The 16,381-nt window shown below is 44.4% G+C and overlaps 1 protein-coding gene and 1 long non-coding RNA gene across 3 annotated transcripts in view; one reads left to right on the top strand and one right to left on the bottom strand.

Annotated features, from left to right (window-relative positions):
- LOC137540729 (uncharacterized) overlaps positions 1–3,601 on the top strand; it is a 136,839-nt gene extending 133,238 nt beyond the window's left edge. The window contains exon 6 of the long non-coding RNA XR_011025038.1: positions 2,346–3,601. This is a non-coding gene — a long non-coding RNA (uncharacterized lncRNA). The remainder of the gene's footprint in view (positions 1–2,345) is intronic.
- Positions 1–16,381, bottom strand: part of FMNL1 (formin like 1) — a 153,526-nt gene that overhangs the window by 13,858 nt on the left and 123,287 nt on the right. For both annotated transcript variants that reach the window (XM_068261861.1, XM_068261862.1), the window contains 2 exons: positions 5,349–5,429; positions 714–843 (listed from right to left, as the gene is read on the bottom strand). In XM_068261861.1, the coding sequence (XP_068117962.1) occupies positions 714–843; positions 5,349–5,429 (211 nt within the window). The remainder of the gene's footprint in view (positions 1–713; positions 844–5,348; positions 5,430–16,381) is intronic.

Below are 16,381 nucleotides of genomic sequence, written 5' to 3'. Positions count from 1 at the left end.
ATCTAATCGGACAAGCAGGCCGCCCGCTCATGATAAGGTAACAGCAGCGGAGGGGGGAGGGGCACTACCTACCCATACTAGGAAGCTATACTGGGGCACTACCTACCTATACTGGGCGCTACCTACCTATACTGGGCACTATGCTAGCTATACTGGGCACTATACTAGCTATACTGGGCACCATACGGGGCACTATGCTAGCTATACTGGGCACTATACTAGCTATACTGGGCACTATACTAGCTATACTGGGCACTTTACTGGCTATACTGGGGCACTACCTACCCCTACTGGGCACTATACTGGGGCACTACCTATCCATACTGGGACTATACTAGCTATACTGGGGCACTATACTAGCTATACTGGGGCACTATACTAGCTATACTGGGGTAACTATACTAGCCATACTGGGGCAACTAAACTCCCTATGCTGGGGCAACTATGCTAGCTATGCAGCCGCACCCCAGCCCCCCTCCCCCCCATAACCCGCTGCGCACAACACTGTCCACTAGGTCACGCAAACACCCGCAGTAACACCCCCCCCCCCCCGCCGTTCCCTGGAGAAAAATTTGGTCAGAAAGGTGTCCCCGGGTCGGAAAAGGTTGGGGACCACTGTATTAGAAAATGAACATCTATATTCAGCTTCAGGAGGCTCCTACAAAACTGGTTGTGTCAGGAAGCATTCAGTACTTATAGTATTATTCAGGTACCTGTGGAAGCTTTTTCCAGGAAGTGCAGCTCCGAATGGAATCCTGCCAGGTCTGGGTACTTCTCATTAATCACTCGCACCAGGTAATGCAATAAGGTCTGTTTCCTGTCTGTGGACTTGGTCTCCAGGAGCTACACAAAGACACAAAACATTACCCCACTGTACACAAATGATTACTAAACTTTACATACATAACTGCCAATCCTAGAGTAGGTAAAGTATCCGGTACTCATTCTCGTCTATAGCTCTCTACTTACATTGTATACAATATTGAACATTCTACAACACTGTCCAATTTTTTATGTGGAGTATTGTTATCAGGCTCGAATTTACCTTACAGGAACCTATAGGCACAGAAATCCTGGCACTTTAAACTCCGCCCTCCATGAACTTACAAACCCTCACCAAACCGCACCGCAAGTGTGCTGGCTGTCCCAGCTGTCCCTTCTTAAATACATGGAGTTGGTAAAATTGGCCAAGCACAATTGGATGTGTGTACTAAGCTTTAGGGTGCATATACACATCTAATTTTGATTTGTCGGTGATGGGCCAACAGTGTTCTCCCGAGGCTCTTTTAGCCGGGTGCTCCACCCGGCTAGTTTTGGTGAGCACCCGGCTGTCATCGGCTCACCTCCTCCTATGCTGTAAGCAGAGTTGTACAGAGAAGCGCCAGCCCTGCATTCTCTCATCTCACCCCACAAGGCTACTTTTTCAGGCCACCCGGCTGGAAGATAATTCTGGGGAGAACACTGGCCAATTTTACCACTTGTAAGTAGTAATACGTGCCAATAGATTATACTCTCCTACTACATGGAAGTGTGTATGCACCCTTAAACCTGGTACACACCTTCAATTTTGATTGGCCAATGACCAATTTTAGCACCTCCATGGTGTATGAGGGTTTACCTACACACTCTGCTCATAGTATTATTTATCTGTTGACCCTCCTACTATATGGAAGCAGGGCCGGCCCGCTCATGAGGCGGGGTGAAACTTGTGCCTCAGGCGGCACATTTCTAGAGGCGGCACCCGCCCGTCGGTGGGTGCGGGGAGCCAGCTGCTGAGCTGGAGGGGTAGCAGGCAGGACGGGGGTATTGGGCCTAGCGGCGGGGAGGGGGGTCGGCCCCCCCCCCTCCCTCGCCTGGGTCCCCCGATCTGCGCTCCCCTCCAGCCTTAAATAGATCAGAAGCAGCCGCTACTCGTAAGAGGCACGGGCGGGGAGGACTCACCTCTTCCACGATCCAGCGTGCGCTCCACTGACGTTACTTCCTGCAACGCCGCCCACTGTATTGTAAGTGGACGGCGTTGCAGGAAGTGACGTCAGTGGAGCGCACGCTGGATCGAGGAAAAGGGGGGGGGGGGGGCGGCAGCAATAATTTTTTCAAAATTTGACTCAGGCGGCAAAAAGTCTAGGGCCGGCCCTGTATGGAAGTGGTAATATTGGTCAGTGATTGGCCAGTCATAAGTGATAGTGTGTACCAGGCTTTACTCTCCGCTGTGAAGTTATTCTAGCTATCTGAGATAAGTGGTGAAATTCTACTTTATGTTTAAAAAAACAAAACAAAACTGCTATAAACATAAAGTACTACACACATCTTTTTGTAATGTTATTAAAATTCTCTTTTCATTTCAGATCACATCCAGCTGAGAATTTCTAAAACTCGACTGTAAACTGAGATTAAACTAAGGGATCCCATTACCGTCTATGGAAATGAGGCCTCCACCCACCTGGACGCCGATAGAGCCTTCCTTCTGGTCTCCCTGTTTGATTGGTCCAATTTCAAGCTGCTTTAACCTGCAAAGTTCTGTAATCCTGCATCAATTCTGAATTCCTTGCTCCTCCTCTCCAGCACATATGTATCATCAGTGATGGTCAATGAGTTGCAACTCCATATTTCTGCCACACACTGCTGAGTCTGAACAGGCCAGCTCTGTTGTGCAATGTGCAGGTGGAGGGGGGAGAAGCTGGAATTACAGCAACCGATATTCCACCTCCAGTTAGTGATATTCCAAGAACTTTCCTTCGTACTTCCTGCTACAAATAGCAAGAGCCCTTGTCACTCATTTTTAACATTTGGAGTAATTCAGTGATAATCAAAGGCCTTCCCCCTCCTGAGTACAGTTCTGGTTAGGAATGCTGTAGAATGGCCATATCTGCTGTGCAAAATTAACCACTTTATGACAACCTGACTTATAAAAACATCCTGGAGCCATTAAAGAGACTCTGTAACAAAATTTTGAGCCTCATTTCTTCTGTCCTATAAGTTCCTATTACTGTTCAAATGTGCTCTGTCTTACTGCAGCCTTTCCTACTTGCACTGTCTCTGTAATAAATCTTATCTCCTTTCCTCTGTCGTGTCTGTCTGGCTGAGGCTAGAATGTGTGGAATGTGCAGCACTGCTTGTCATTGGCAGAAGCTTTACACACCCCCTCCAAGCTCTGCATGAGTCACACAGTAAGCTAGTTCTCAGCCTATGATACTCTGGTTAGAAGCCAAGTCTTTTGTAAACACTGCCTAAAACTGGCAATTACAAACCAGGATTGCAGCAGGGATTGGCAGAAACAGCGAAGAGGGGCCCAGGAGAACATAAGGAATAGAATGGTATGCTTTTTATTGTAAGAATTTTAGAGTACAGATTCTCTTTAAGAGGCTCTAGCAGGATGTTTTTTTAAGTCAGACAGTGTTGCTGCTGCTGCGCGCGTGCATCCCTGTGCATGTGAAAATACTGGGAAAAACCCACCAAAAAAAGGACACCTTTATTTCCAAATACTATATTGTCACCATACTTTGTACTAGGAACATAATTTAAATCTTGTGATAACCAGAACAAACAGGCAGATAAAATGTGTGAGTTTTATGCACAATATCAGTGTTAATATTAAAACTATAGGGGATGAAATTGGAGAAATAGTGTATGTTTTCATTTTTTCCTTGTTTTTCCTCTTAAAGAGGATCTGTAACGTCAAAAGATCCCCTGGGGGGTACACACCTCGGGTGGGGGAAGCCTCCGGATCCTAATGAGGCTTCCCACGCCGTCCTCCGTCCCTCAGGGGTCTCGCTGCAGCCCTCCGAGAAAGATGACGTCAATATTTACCTTCCTGGCTCCTGCGCAGGCGCTCTGACGGCTGTCGGCTCCGAAGTAGGCGAAAATACCCGATCGCCGTCGGGTCTGATCTACTGCGCAGGCGCAAGTTTCCGGCGCCTGCGCAGTAGAGCGGACCCGACTGAGATCGGGTATTTCCGTGTAGTTCGGAGCCGAGAGCAGCCACAGCGCCCCCGCTGGAGCCTGCAAAGGTAAATATTGAACTGACAGTCGGGTCTGTCGCCGGCTGTTCGGAGGGCTGCAGCAAGACCCCCGTGGGACAGAGGACGGCGTGGGAGGCCTCATTAGGATCCAGAGGCTTCCCCCACCCGATGTGAGTACCCCCCAGGGGATCTTTTTGATGTTACAGAGTCTCTTTAAAATGCATAGAAAATAAAGTAATTACTGAAAACAAATATCAACCCCAAAAAGCCCAATTGGTGGTGAAAAAACAAGATCTAGATAATTTCATAGTGATTAAGCTATTGACAAATGAAAGGGATGAGCACTGAAAAGGTAAAATCGCTCTTGTCTGTTAGGGAAAAACGCCTTTGGGGTGAAGAGGTTAAAGGAAAGTGGACTCAAATCATGTTTGCCCTTAATCCATACACTGAAGGGACTGAAGTGGAATTTTATATAAAAATGTCCAAGTGACAGAAGGTTCTCTATAAATATGCTGTTATCACAGGCACTTCCCCTTCCCCCTTAAAGGACAACTGTAGGAAGAGGGATATGGAGGCTGCCATATTTATTTCCTTTTAAACAATACCAGTTGTTTGGCAGCCCTGCTGGTCTATTTGGCTGCAGTAAGCATGCAGCTAGTCTAGCCAGATCTGACAATAATGTCAGAAACACCTGATCTGCTGCATGCTTGTTCAGGGTCTATGGCTAAAAGTATCAGAAGTAGATGATCAGCACGGCTGCCAGGCAACTGGTATTGCTTAAAATGAAATAAATATGACAGCCTCCATATACCTCTCACTACAGTTGTCCTTTAAAGCACACTTGAATTGCTTGAAGCCATGTACACACTTTGAATTACTGTCGCCTGAAATGATCAGAATTGATCAGTTCAGCTGATAGTTTAGGTGTGAACACTGTACAGACACAATAATCTGCTCTCTACTGAACAATTTATTCTGTTTTGTTCAGCGAGGAAGGGAGAGGATAAGCAAGAGACACTTCCACCACAGTGACAAAAATTCCACAATTCTAGCAGTTGGGCGTTGTTCATCTGATATCGATGCACTGGATGCCAATGACATCATGGGGTATCTGCACTCCTGCTAGATTTTCACCTGAGATGATCATGAATGCTTGTTTTTGGCAAGGAAAATCTTGTGTGTACCTAAATCCTGCCTTCTTGTTCCTGCGCGGTCATGTCTGGTGCAGAATTATTTTCTTTATTTGACAAACATTCATTTCCTCTCTTTCATATGAACAGTGCTGCACCCAGTAGCTGATTAGCTCAGTCAGAATGCATTGGTTGTGTTTGCCAGCATTTTTTTTTAGCGTTACCTTGCAAGGATATGATTGGCTACAGAGACACTCACCACATCCAGCGACTGAAGGCGGAATCCATAGGCTGCCCCTCTCTTACTGCTGTTCATGTAATTCCCGAATGCCAGAATCAGCTGCAGCAGGAGAGACAAAGAAGACATCCTGTTATGGGTGATGTAAAATTATAGAATCTGTATAGAGGACATGGAAACTTTGATGCACACATTATACACATGTATCCTACCTGATAATAGGCTTGTCTCTCTGCGTCCTATGTCCCTGTGTGAGTGTTTTTTGGCGTACGTTAAAAAAGGGCGCAGGGTTTTAAACGATAATCATGAATAACGTTTAAAAAAATTGTGCTATATTTCGTTTAAAAATAATGTTTTATAAAGTTATAAATCATTAAATAATGTGTATGAAATCGGCAATTTTAAAAACGTTAATCTTCCCTGTTTAAAAAGTGAAATTTATAATAACGTTTTATAAAACATTAATAAGAATTTTACTAAAGCTATACCTAACCCTACTCTCACACAGAACCCTCCCTGTACCTACCCCTAACCCCTAGACCCCCCTGGTGGTGCCTAAACCTAAGACCCCCCTGTTGGTGCCTAAACCTAAGACCCCCCTGGTGGTGCCTAAACCTAAGACCCTCCTTGTGATGCCTAAACCTAAGACCCCCCTGTGATAAGCATTAATAACGTTTAAAAAAAAATATGGTGTGGTTTTTCTTTTAAAAATGTTTTTTTTTAAAAAAAAATTTTTACGGTTTTTCGTTTAAAAGTAATGTTTTAAAAAAATATTGTACTGTTTTTCGTTTAAAAATAATGTTTAAAAATTATAAATCATTAAATAATGGGTAATCAAGAGAAGCAGTTATAAAACATTAAAAGTCTCCGGGCGCCGCTTTTAAAACGTTATTTTTCTCCGGCACCCTTTTTTCCTGTTGGGCGCCCATTAAACGATATTTATTATGGGAGTGAATGGCGGCGCCCCTTTTTGTCCACCTGCCTCATGCGCCCAAATTTCCTGCTTCAGTTTTTTGTTGTTGTGCGCATGTGCAGGAAGGGACACAGAGACACTTAGCTGGGGGAATGACGCGCAGACGGGGCTAGGAGGGGCGTGCGCGCGGTGAGCGCATGCAATGGTGACAGACCTAGAGCCCGTTTTTGAACGGGCTAAGGTCACTAGTAGGAAATAAAGGGATCCAGTGACGAGAGGACATCAGAAGAAAACATCTTCAGGCAGACTGTAACAAGACATCCCTAGCTAGGGAACCAATCCCTACATTGAGACTCCGCCCACAAAATCTCAGCTCTACTAAATAACATTCTCCTCTCCTCATCTTTTTAGTCACCTGTTCTCATTCTTGCATAAGATTTCTCTCATATCACCCCACTTCTCTGGAACTCCCTTCTGCAATGTGTTCGCCACTCACCCATACTATCTTTAGATGGAACCTGAAAACTCACCTATTCAGGCAAGTATATAACCTTACCTATCCACCAACCACCACCTTGTATACAGCTCCCCCTACCTGTCTTTTACCCCTTAGATTATATGCCCACTTGGGCAGGGTACTTTTGTGTATTCATGCTGTGTTACCGGTGACATATTTCCACCTTCACGTATGATGATAATAATAATCCGAACATTTGTATAGCGCTTTTCTCCTGTCCGACTCAAAGCGCTCAAGAGCTGCAGCCACTGGGACGCGCTCAGGAGGCCACCCTGCAGTGTTAGGGAGTCTTGCCTTGAACTCCTTACTGAATAGGTACTTAACCTAGCCAGGATTCGAACCCTGGTCTCCCATGTCGACAGCGGTGCCCTTAACCAGTACTCTATCCAGCCACTATGATGCATCCCTGACCCGTCTAATTGTTGTTTATCTGTAACCCCATTGCCTTGTAACTGCAATAGAGAATATGCAGTGTAGACAAAGTGTCACGGAAGATGCTGCTGGCGCTATATAAATCCAAAATAATAATAAAGGTACAGCTTCAATACTGCACACCCATGAAATCGTGTTTATTTTGTTCAGACTTATCTTGTGCCAGATTTGCACTTATAAAATAATGCAACGAACTTGCTTGTTTTCTTACACAGAAGGAACTTGCAAGTAGCACCTTCACATGAGCAAAAAGCAATACCCATAATGCATCACTTCAGGGCAGTGCTATCAGCACAGCCATACAAGTCATCTCCTTTAAAGTAAACCAGAGACTAATTAGATTGAAATGATACTTACCCAGGGCTTCCTGCAGCTCCATAAGCATGGATGCGTCCTCCCGCGGTCTGCCTTTCAGCTGCAATCAGCCCCGGTAACTATCTCAGTATTGTCAGTCCAGGTCTACTGCGTATGCGATGGAGGTTCGCGCATGTGCAGAAGACCCACACTGGACCCGAGTGAGTCTGTTACCGGGGCTGATTGCCGCTGAACAGCAGACTGTGGAAGGAAGGCATGGGGCTGGAGGAAGCCCTGGGTAAGTATCGATTCAATCTATTCATTAGTCCCTGGTACACTTTAAGTTATACTGGACAAGGCGTTCTTGTCAAATTACCATTGTCCTCCTGAGAAAAAAAAAACAAGATGTAGATCATTTTGGTGTGATAAGTGGTAATAAAGTTATTGCTGAATGAATGTAAGCAGCACTGAAATGTGAAAACCCTTAGTGGTGAACTGGGTAATGAACTGAACTAGAAAATGAATTTTTTGCATTTTGCTTTAGGCTATAGGCTACCACAAGGAGGTAGTGGCAGCTTCTGCTATGCAGACTGGAAAAAAAGAGGACCTGTAGGGTGGAAATGAACTCCAGTGTGCAGCTGATGGCAGATTTTTCAAGGAAAACTCAGGTCTTAGAGGTGAAAAGGTCCTGCAGCCAATGGAAATCCAGCTGAAAAGGTGAAACTCCACCCACAGTGAAGGCCTAATTAAATTAAAATCCTAATTAGAGGGAAAAAAAACCTCTTAAACTATAGCTACCCATACACTACGTCGTTTTCTCGTCGATATATAGCAGATTTGATCACTGTGATCAAATCTTCTGTGAAATCGATAAGGCAAATGTTGACCGTTCGAATTCCATCCGAAATCGATCGATTCAGTCGATCTGTCCCGGGCAGAAAATTTTGCTCGATCGCGGGCGGATTGGGAGAATGTCGTTAGCGGCGATCTGTTTGGCCACAATGACGCAGCATAGCAGCAGCCAGCAACACGCCACCTGTCTACCGGGCGCCAGTCCCCGGTCCGTGCTGACACTTTCTCCGGCTGGCCTGTCTCCTCTGAACTTCGCCTTGTCACAGAAGGAGACAGGAAGTGAAAACAGTAGTGTGCCCTCTACTGTTTGTACTTCACTTCCTGTCCCATCCTGTGACGAACGGAAGAGGAGACAGGCCAGCCGGATAATGTGCCAGCATGGACCGGGGACTGGTGCCGGTGGACAGGTATTGTGTTGCTGCGAGCAGGCTGCAGCTCCATGGGTTTTGAATTGATTTCAAGCTGAAATCGATTCAAAATCTGTGCAGTAATAGCCAGCCATTGCATCCCTTTGTAATCAGATTCGATCAGACAGGGACCTATCTGTTGGTCGATCTGGTGGCAATCGACCAGTGTATGGCTGCTTTATCCCTTCTTCATTTCCTCATAACACACTCTCATTTCCTTTTGTTTTATATAAAAAAAACACCTCTCCTTACAGTTCCTCTTCAAGACGAAGGAAATAAGGCTATAAAGGTTTTATCCATTTTAATTATTTGAAAACAAAAAGTGCCACTATATGTAAAACTCACATTTTATTTGTCCTGGTTATTTCACTATTTAAATGAAATGACCCTAGTATAATGTGTGGTATCAACATTTTATTTGGAAATAAAGGTGTATTTTTTCAGTTTTGGGTTTCTTTATATGTGATGAATAATCACAAGTTCTCATTTGCAAAAATAAAAATAATATACTCTCATTACATACATATAGCTTTTTTTTTTTTACACAATGTGAGAGCATTAAAAAAGGCAAATGGTTACCGTTACTTACGGGGTTTTTTATTTTGGTAACTGGGAAAAGTGTGGTTGAAGGGGTTAATAACTATAGGAATTTTTTTTTAATATAAGTTAGTGTAATTTTACTTTTTGTCCATTAGATGTTCTCACGCTTTCCTGTGTAATGTGAATAGTACACAGGAGGTGTGTGTGTGTGCATTTTTACTTTCATTTAATGTATGATCACTGGCATCTTGCTGATGTCAGTGACTATTCATTACAGGCACTGTGATTGGTGAATGGGTTCCCAAAGCCTATCAGCGCTCCTCAGGACAGGGGCGTGGTCAGCAATGAGAACAAGGAAGTAAACACTGGAGTGGAGTAAACTTTTAGATCTTGGCATGATGTCGCCTTCAACCCTTTCAACATATCTGGCAGAATTTGAGAAACTGAACCTCTATTCAGGGTCGGTGCTTCCATTAGGGCAAAGGAAGCAGTTGAACCAGGGCCCAGAGTACTCCAGGGTCCCGCACCTCTGGACCTCCCAGGTGATCTCCCGCTGATTCATGATCATGCTTGCCATTTATAATGTGAACATAGTCTAAGCACTAACGTTTTTGTGCACGATTTTTTTCTAGCGATTCCCGGCGTTTTCTAAACATTGTGGCGATTTTGTGTAAGCGCTTTTGATGAGTGAGATTTTCACTTCCTGACGCTAATCAGGAAGTGAACTCTTTGACCTGGAAAAGAATAAATGCAATGTATTTATTCTTAAAAGCGCTCGGGAAATCGCTATGCAAAGCTCTTTTTCAAGCGCTTAGCGATATATACCTTCCATTGAGCCAAAGCGCTCAGACAATGGTACAGGCAGCGCTTTTGAAAGCGGATCATAATTCAACCGCTCATATGTGAACACTTATAGGAAATCATTGCACAAGAGCTTTTAGGGCGATTTCTAAAATCACCAGCACTTAAAAAAAATAAATAATACACAAACGCTCATAGTGTGAACCAGCCCTTACTGCTCCTGTAGCCCCCATCCTGCATGTTCAGCAGCTGAACTTCGTAACAACTCATTGGTCCCGGCGGCTGCTGCTCCTTTCCAATTTTCATCTGCCTTCCTCAGCCACACTCCCTGCGTTTCCTGTATGCCCCGCGCATGTTTTATATAACATGCGCCGGGCATACAGACGCAGGCAACCAGGACCAATGAGTTTTTATGAGGTTTAACTGCAGAATGTGCGGCCCGAAGATCACGGGAGCAGTAAGTCAGCAGGAGATAATATGGGGTCCAGAGGCACAGGGGCCCCAGGGCTCTTTGCGTAGCAGGGCCTAAGCTACTTTTGCCCCAGGGCCCCAGGTGCCTTACACCAGCCCTTTCTCTATTGTTTATAGAAAGTTAAATTGAACAAAAAACATCTTTCTCCATTGAGAAGAAGGCTTAAGCCTAGTACACACTAGCAATTTTGATAGGCCAATCATTGGTCAATTTTACCACCTCCGTGTAGTGTGACCATTCACCTATATAATCTGCATAGAATTGAAAATCTGTTTGGCCCTCATACTACATGGAGGTGGTAAAATTGACTAATCATTGGCCAATCAAAATTGCTAGTGTGTACTAGCCTTTACACACACACACACGCCTGTCACAAGAATCATGCTGGCAGAATATTGAGAAGGTCTCCATTCGGCCTGCGATGTGGCGACCGCAGTTATAGAAATGGATACATAAATGGTTAATGGCCCAACCCAGCATGCAAAATCAGTCTGATAGCAATGATTACCGCTTTATTCACTTATTTTTCATTGGTTTTCAGTAGAATTGAATCAGTATTTGGCTGCAACTACTCATCCCTACCATCTATATTGGCGGAAATTGGCAGCTGATTGATTGGGCATGTTGAGGGTATTAGAGAACAAGCAGATCCAATGACATTGCTTTATCAAGGCCATTACATAGGACCAGGGATGCAGAGGTCACTGCTACCAGCTTGCCTTTACTCTATACTTTTCCACTCCTAATAGTTTCTAGTACAGTTATTGGCAGAACAAACTCCATCTTCCTCATATACTGCACATCTATCATCTTTGCAATGTTAACTCAGTTTAGTAGGCTCCACCTATGTTATGTCTGTCCAGGGCTGCTGTGGACCTCAAGAGATGATGTGGTTCAGATCATTAGGTATGCTGGCTTGTAAGGTTAGGACTGAGAATTCTATAAATGAATCATTTATCAGGGTATTGAACAAGCAGCTCTGTGTTTGGGAGAAGGTGACAACTCGGAGCCAAGGACTCTGACAGCTCTGCTGAGAAGCCAGTCCTGATATATCCAAGTTGCGTGTGATTTCCATAAAATTTGCATGCAGGTCAGAAACAATGGCATGCTATTGATCGTTTCTGTTCAGCCAGGTGGCCTCCACAAAATGAAAACAGGCATGTGTGGGGGATTTGATCTTACAAGTCCAGGTCTATAACCTCCATCCTTTACAGTTAGAGACATCACTGCTTCTATAGCAGGTCCATAGTCATTTGCCTCTTTCAGAGGAAGCATATGTGTCCTTATTAAATAAATATCTTGCATAAATCAATCATAGGTGAAGGCAGTGAATTCACCACCTGTCAACTGCTCCCATTCACCGGCTAGGCACTTGCTAGCAGCACTCGGCACAGGTGGAAGACAGGTGCTCACCCCCCATGGAGTTTCACCTGGGAATGGCTGTGCAGCGCTAAGACATGACTTTTTTCAATGCCTGGTAACACTGCGTGTTAGTAAACTCTTCCATTTCACAGCATGTAATTGCAGCAGAATGGTTCAGGAGGCTGAACAGCTTGACAAGCAAGCAGACCAGCAGACCATTGAATAGACTGATAGCAGTGACTCAGACCATTAGGTGCCTAACTGGGGGATTTGAACTCACAACTCCAGTACTACCAGTTATGATTAATTGGGATTGCTTGGTCAATGTGAAATAATAGAACAAGCACTTTTGTGTTTGTGTGAAAGAGATAGTTTGGAGGTAGGCTTCTCAGCACAGCAGTCAGAAACTTTGAGTTCAATCCTGATGGATGCTGCTGGAGGTTCTGTTTCTAATCTTCTTGTTGTCTCTTTAATAAGCTGTCAAATGTGAAATATGATGGACAAGCACCTAAAGTTAGGAGAAGTAGATAGCTCAGTGTTATATATCTGTGACAGCAGTACTGAGAAACCTGAGTTAAATCCTGGTGGACACTGCTGGGGATTCTGGTTCTAATCTTGTCTCTTTATTAAGCTGTCAAGCTGATCGACATGTGAAATACGATAGACGAGCATATATGGTCTGGAGAAGGAGATAGCTCAGTTGTATGGGTTTCTGACAGCAGTGCTGAGAAACCAGAGTTCAATCCTGGTGGACACTGCTGTGGATTCTGGTTCTAATCTTCTCTCTTTATTAAGCTGTCAAGCTGATCGACATGTGAAATACGATGGATGAGCACATATGGTCTGGAGAAGGAGATAGCTCAGTGGTATAGGTTTCTGACAGCAGTGCTGAGAAACCAGAGTTCAATCCTGGTGGACACTGCTGGGGATTCTGGTTCTAATCTTCTCTCTTTATTAAGCTGTCAAGCTGATCGACATGTGAAATACGATGGATGAGCACATATGGTCTGGAGAAGGAGATAGCTCAGTGGTACTGTCAGCAGTGCTGAGAAACCAGAGTTCAATCCTGGTGGACACTGCTGGGGATTCTGGTTCTAATCTTCTCTCTTTATTAAGCTGTCAAGCTGATCGACATGTGAAATACGATGGATGAGCACATATGGTCTGGAGAAGGAGATAGCTCAGTGGTATAGGTTTCTGTCAGCAGTGCTGAGAAACCAGAGTTCAATCCTGGTGGACACTGCTGGGGATTCTGGTTCTAATCTTCTCTCTTTATTAAGCTGTCAAGCTGATCGACATGTGAAATACGATGGATGAGCACAGATGGTCTGGAGAAGGAGATAGCTCAGTGGTATGGGTTTCTGACAGCAGTGCTGAGAAACCTGAGTTCAATCCTGGTGGGCGCTGCTGGGGATTCTGGTTCTAATCTTCTCTCTTTATTAAGCTGTCAAGCTGATCAACATGTGAAACACGATGGACGAGCACATATGGTCAGGAGAAGGAGATAGCTCAGTTGTATGGGTCTCTGACAGCAGTGCTGAGAAACCTGAGTTCAATCCTGGTGGACACTGCTGGGGATTCTGGTTCTAATCTTGTCTCTTTATTAAGCTGTCAAGCTAATCGACATGTGAAATATGATGGACGAGCACATATCGTCAGGAGAAGGAGATAGCTCAGAGGTAAGGGTCTCCGACAGCAGTGCTGAGAAACCTGAGTTCAATCCTGGACTCTGACAACTCTGCTGAGACGCCTGAGATCAACCCCTCTGAGTGAAGACCTTGTGGCCCATGGACAAGCCACCACAGCTCCTGAGTCCCAGGTACAACAGGGGTGCCTGTAACTTACGTCAACGACACCAGATAGCTTGGGGCCTCTTCCCCTTACCCCATGTCTATGTGGTCTATCCATCTGACAATATTTGGAGTGGGCTGTCTTACTAAAGACAGCCCACTTTCATACTTAGTAAAATAAATTCCCCCAACTTTTTTTTTTTTTTTCCCCCTTCTTCTTCCTACCACATAGGTAGGAAGCCCACCTAATAATGTATCTACATACATTATTTCCTCCAAGGCAAACTTGCCCAGCAAGGGGATTGAACTCAGGTCTCCAGCACAGCAGGTCAGACCTCCAACCACATGAACCATCAGCTCTGCTCACAAACAGTTCTCTTCGTCCATCATACTTCACATCTACAGGCACTTAATGGCTAACAGCATATCCAGAAAACTCAAGGGAAAAAAAGCCATTTTATCCAGAGGGATTCACATTTCACTACACCAGTCTGGGCCATTACCTCTGAGACACTTCCTGCTTGTGTACATAAACTGCCTCATTTACCCATTTCAGATCCGAAAGAAGATGACTAGGGATGCTCAATGACATGCAAGTATTTCCTATTTAATGCAGGACTTTGGGTGCATTTGATTGGATACTTTTCAAGCTGCATCCATCGCAAAGTTGAATTCGACTGCAGGTTTAGGCATCTTGAAAACCATAGTCCTGCATCCTGTCATTTGCATCTACTGGATCCCTAAAGATGACCATTTATAAATGGTACAGAAATGTAACAGAGGAAGCAGCATGGCCTAAGAGAATCATGAACTGAGGGCATTATGCCCAATCTCATAACTTTACTCACTTTAAAGTTGTGCTTGTGAAACCTGCAACTGGAGGAAGTGGTTTAAACACAGACACAGCAGGATTTGAACTCCGGTCCATCCTTACATTTAGTAGATCATTCATACCTCTGAGCCATCTGATGCTTCTGAACTAGGACAATAGTCAGTTCCAGCTTACAATGTGAGTTATAAAGAAGGGGATAAGTTAGAATTGTGAGATACAAAAGTGACATGAATGTCTGATTGCTTGATTGATAAGATTGGTGTCCACAATATATATATATATATATATATATATATACAGTATGTTAGCACATCCAGCACTTATGAAAGAAGCTATTACAACACTGGCAGTTATAATTCAAAATACCACATTTGTTCATTCCCATGGAAAGCTGGCTATGAGATGTTGCTAACCATAACATTTTCATGGAAGTAGTGGGATGTGGGTGTCAAAAACACCCTCTAGTAAAAAGATACAGGAGACAAAAGTGGGAGCCCAATGGTGTAGTATGTCAAATACAATGGAATGTAATAAAAGTAAGACACTACTCACAAAGGTGGGTTGCAGATGGACAACCGACCACAGGAAGCAGGTGAAGACAACAAACCCGACTCCACTCTGGGTGGTCCCTAGGGACCTGGATGCGGTCGCTCTCCTTGGTAAAAGAAAGGGGACAGATATCCGCCGTGGTCGAAGCCACATGTGGTCTGTACCCACCCCTCATTGTATTCTCATGGAAGATTGACCATGAGAATGTTGCTATCTCCAACACTATTTGACTATTGTTGCTTATGTGAGAACTTCGCACAACACCTCATATTTTAGACGTGTTCTGTGACGCTTCTAAAGCATGTTGTGACCACGCAGTCATGTGCCTTGTCTGCACAGGCGCACTGATACAAGCACATGGTGATCACGCACCCTTATCTGCACAAGCGCATTGACAAAACACGCGCTATGCCTGCGCAGGTATTGAATTCTGTCTATATAAAGGAGGGAAAATACTTCTGAGTTGGGACTCTCGAAGGATAAGCTGCCATGCCGTCGCCAGGTATTTCCCCTCCGAGGTCCCCCGATCTTCTCTGGGTGATGCTGCCATACTTGGTAAGACCATGTAATTTCTAAATGAACAACAATACTTATGCACAAAAGCAAATATGATAACTGTATAGGATATAAAAAGTAGGAAAACAAGTTTTTATTGAATATTATGTCAGAGTTTTATACCGCTTTAAAGGGACTCTGAGCAGAGACATAAAATTAAAATCTGGACTTACCTGGGGCCTCCTCCAGGCCCTGTATCCCGCGAGGTCTCCCAGCATTCTCTGGGTCCCTTCTGTGGTCTCACTGGTGGCTCGGTTAAGCTGGTGACTTCAGCTGAAGTCCTGCACGAGTGGCCCATGCCCACACCTGGCGCTTTATCACAACAGTCACCGTAAGTATCCTGTGCATGCATGGTTTTCTAAAGACTAAACCACGCATGTGAAGGACGCTAACAGCTGAAGTTGCTGGAGTAACAGAGCCACCAGCGGGACCGCCGATGACACCCAGAGGATGCCAGGAGACCTTCCCTATGGGGGGCTGGAGAAAGCCCCAGGTAAGTCCAGATTTTAATTTTATGCCTCTGCTCAGGGTCCCTTTAATGGCAGGCGAACTTCTAAAACCTTCAGGGCATCTCTGTACACCTTAATAACAAAATTATGGCTGCAACATAGTCACCAAATATTATGTATTTTAAAGAAAAAAAAATTATTTAAAAAGTCTTTGTGTAAAGGACAACTGTAGCAAGGACGACAGTGGAAACAAGGATAATTTATTTTCAAAAAGATCTTGTAGTTTTTG

The sequence above is a fragment of the Hyperolius riggenbachi genome, chromosome 12, assembly GCF_040937935.1.
Source record: "Hyperolius riggenbachi isolate aHypRig1 chromosome 12, aHypRig1.pri, whole genome shotgun sequence".
Classification (NCBI taxonomy): domain Eukaryota; kingdom Metazoa; phylum Chordata; class Amphibia; order Anura; family Hyperoliidae; genus Hyperolius; species Hyperolius riggenbachi.
The sequence above is the reverse complement of the archived record's forward strand: the minus strand, read 5'-3'. Positions and strand labels throughout refer to the sequence as shown.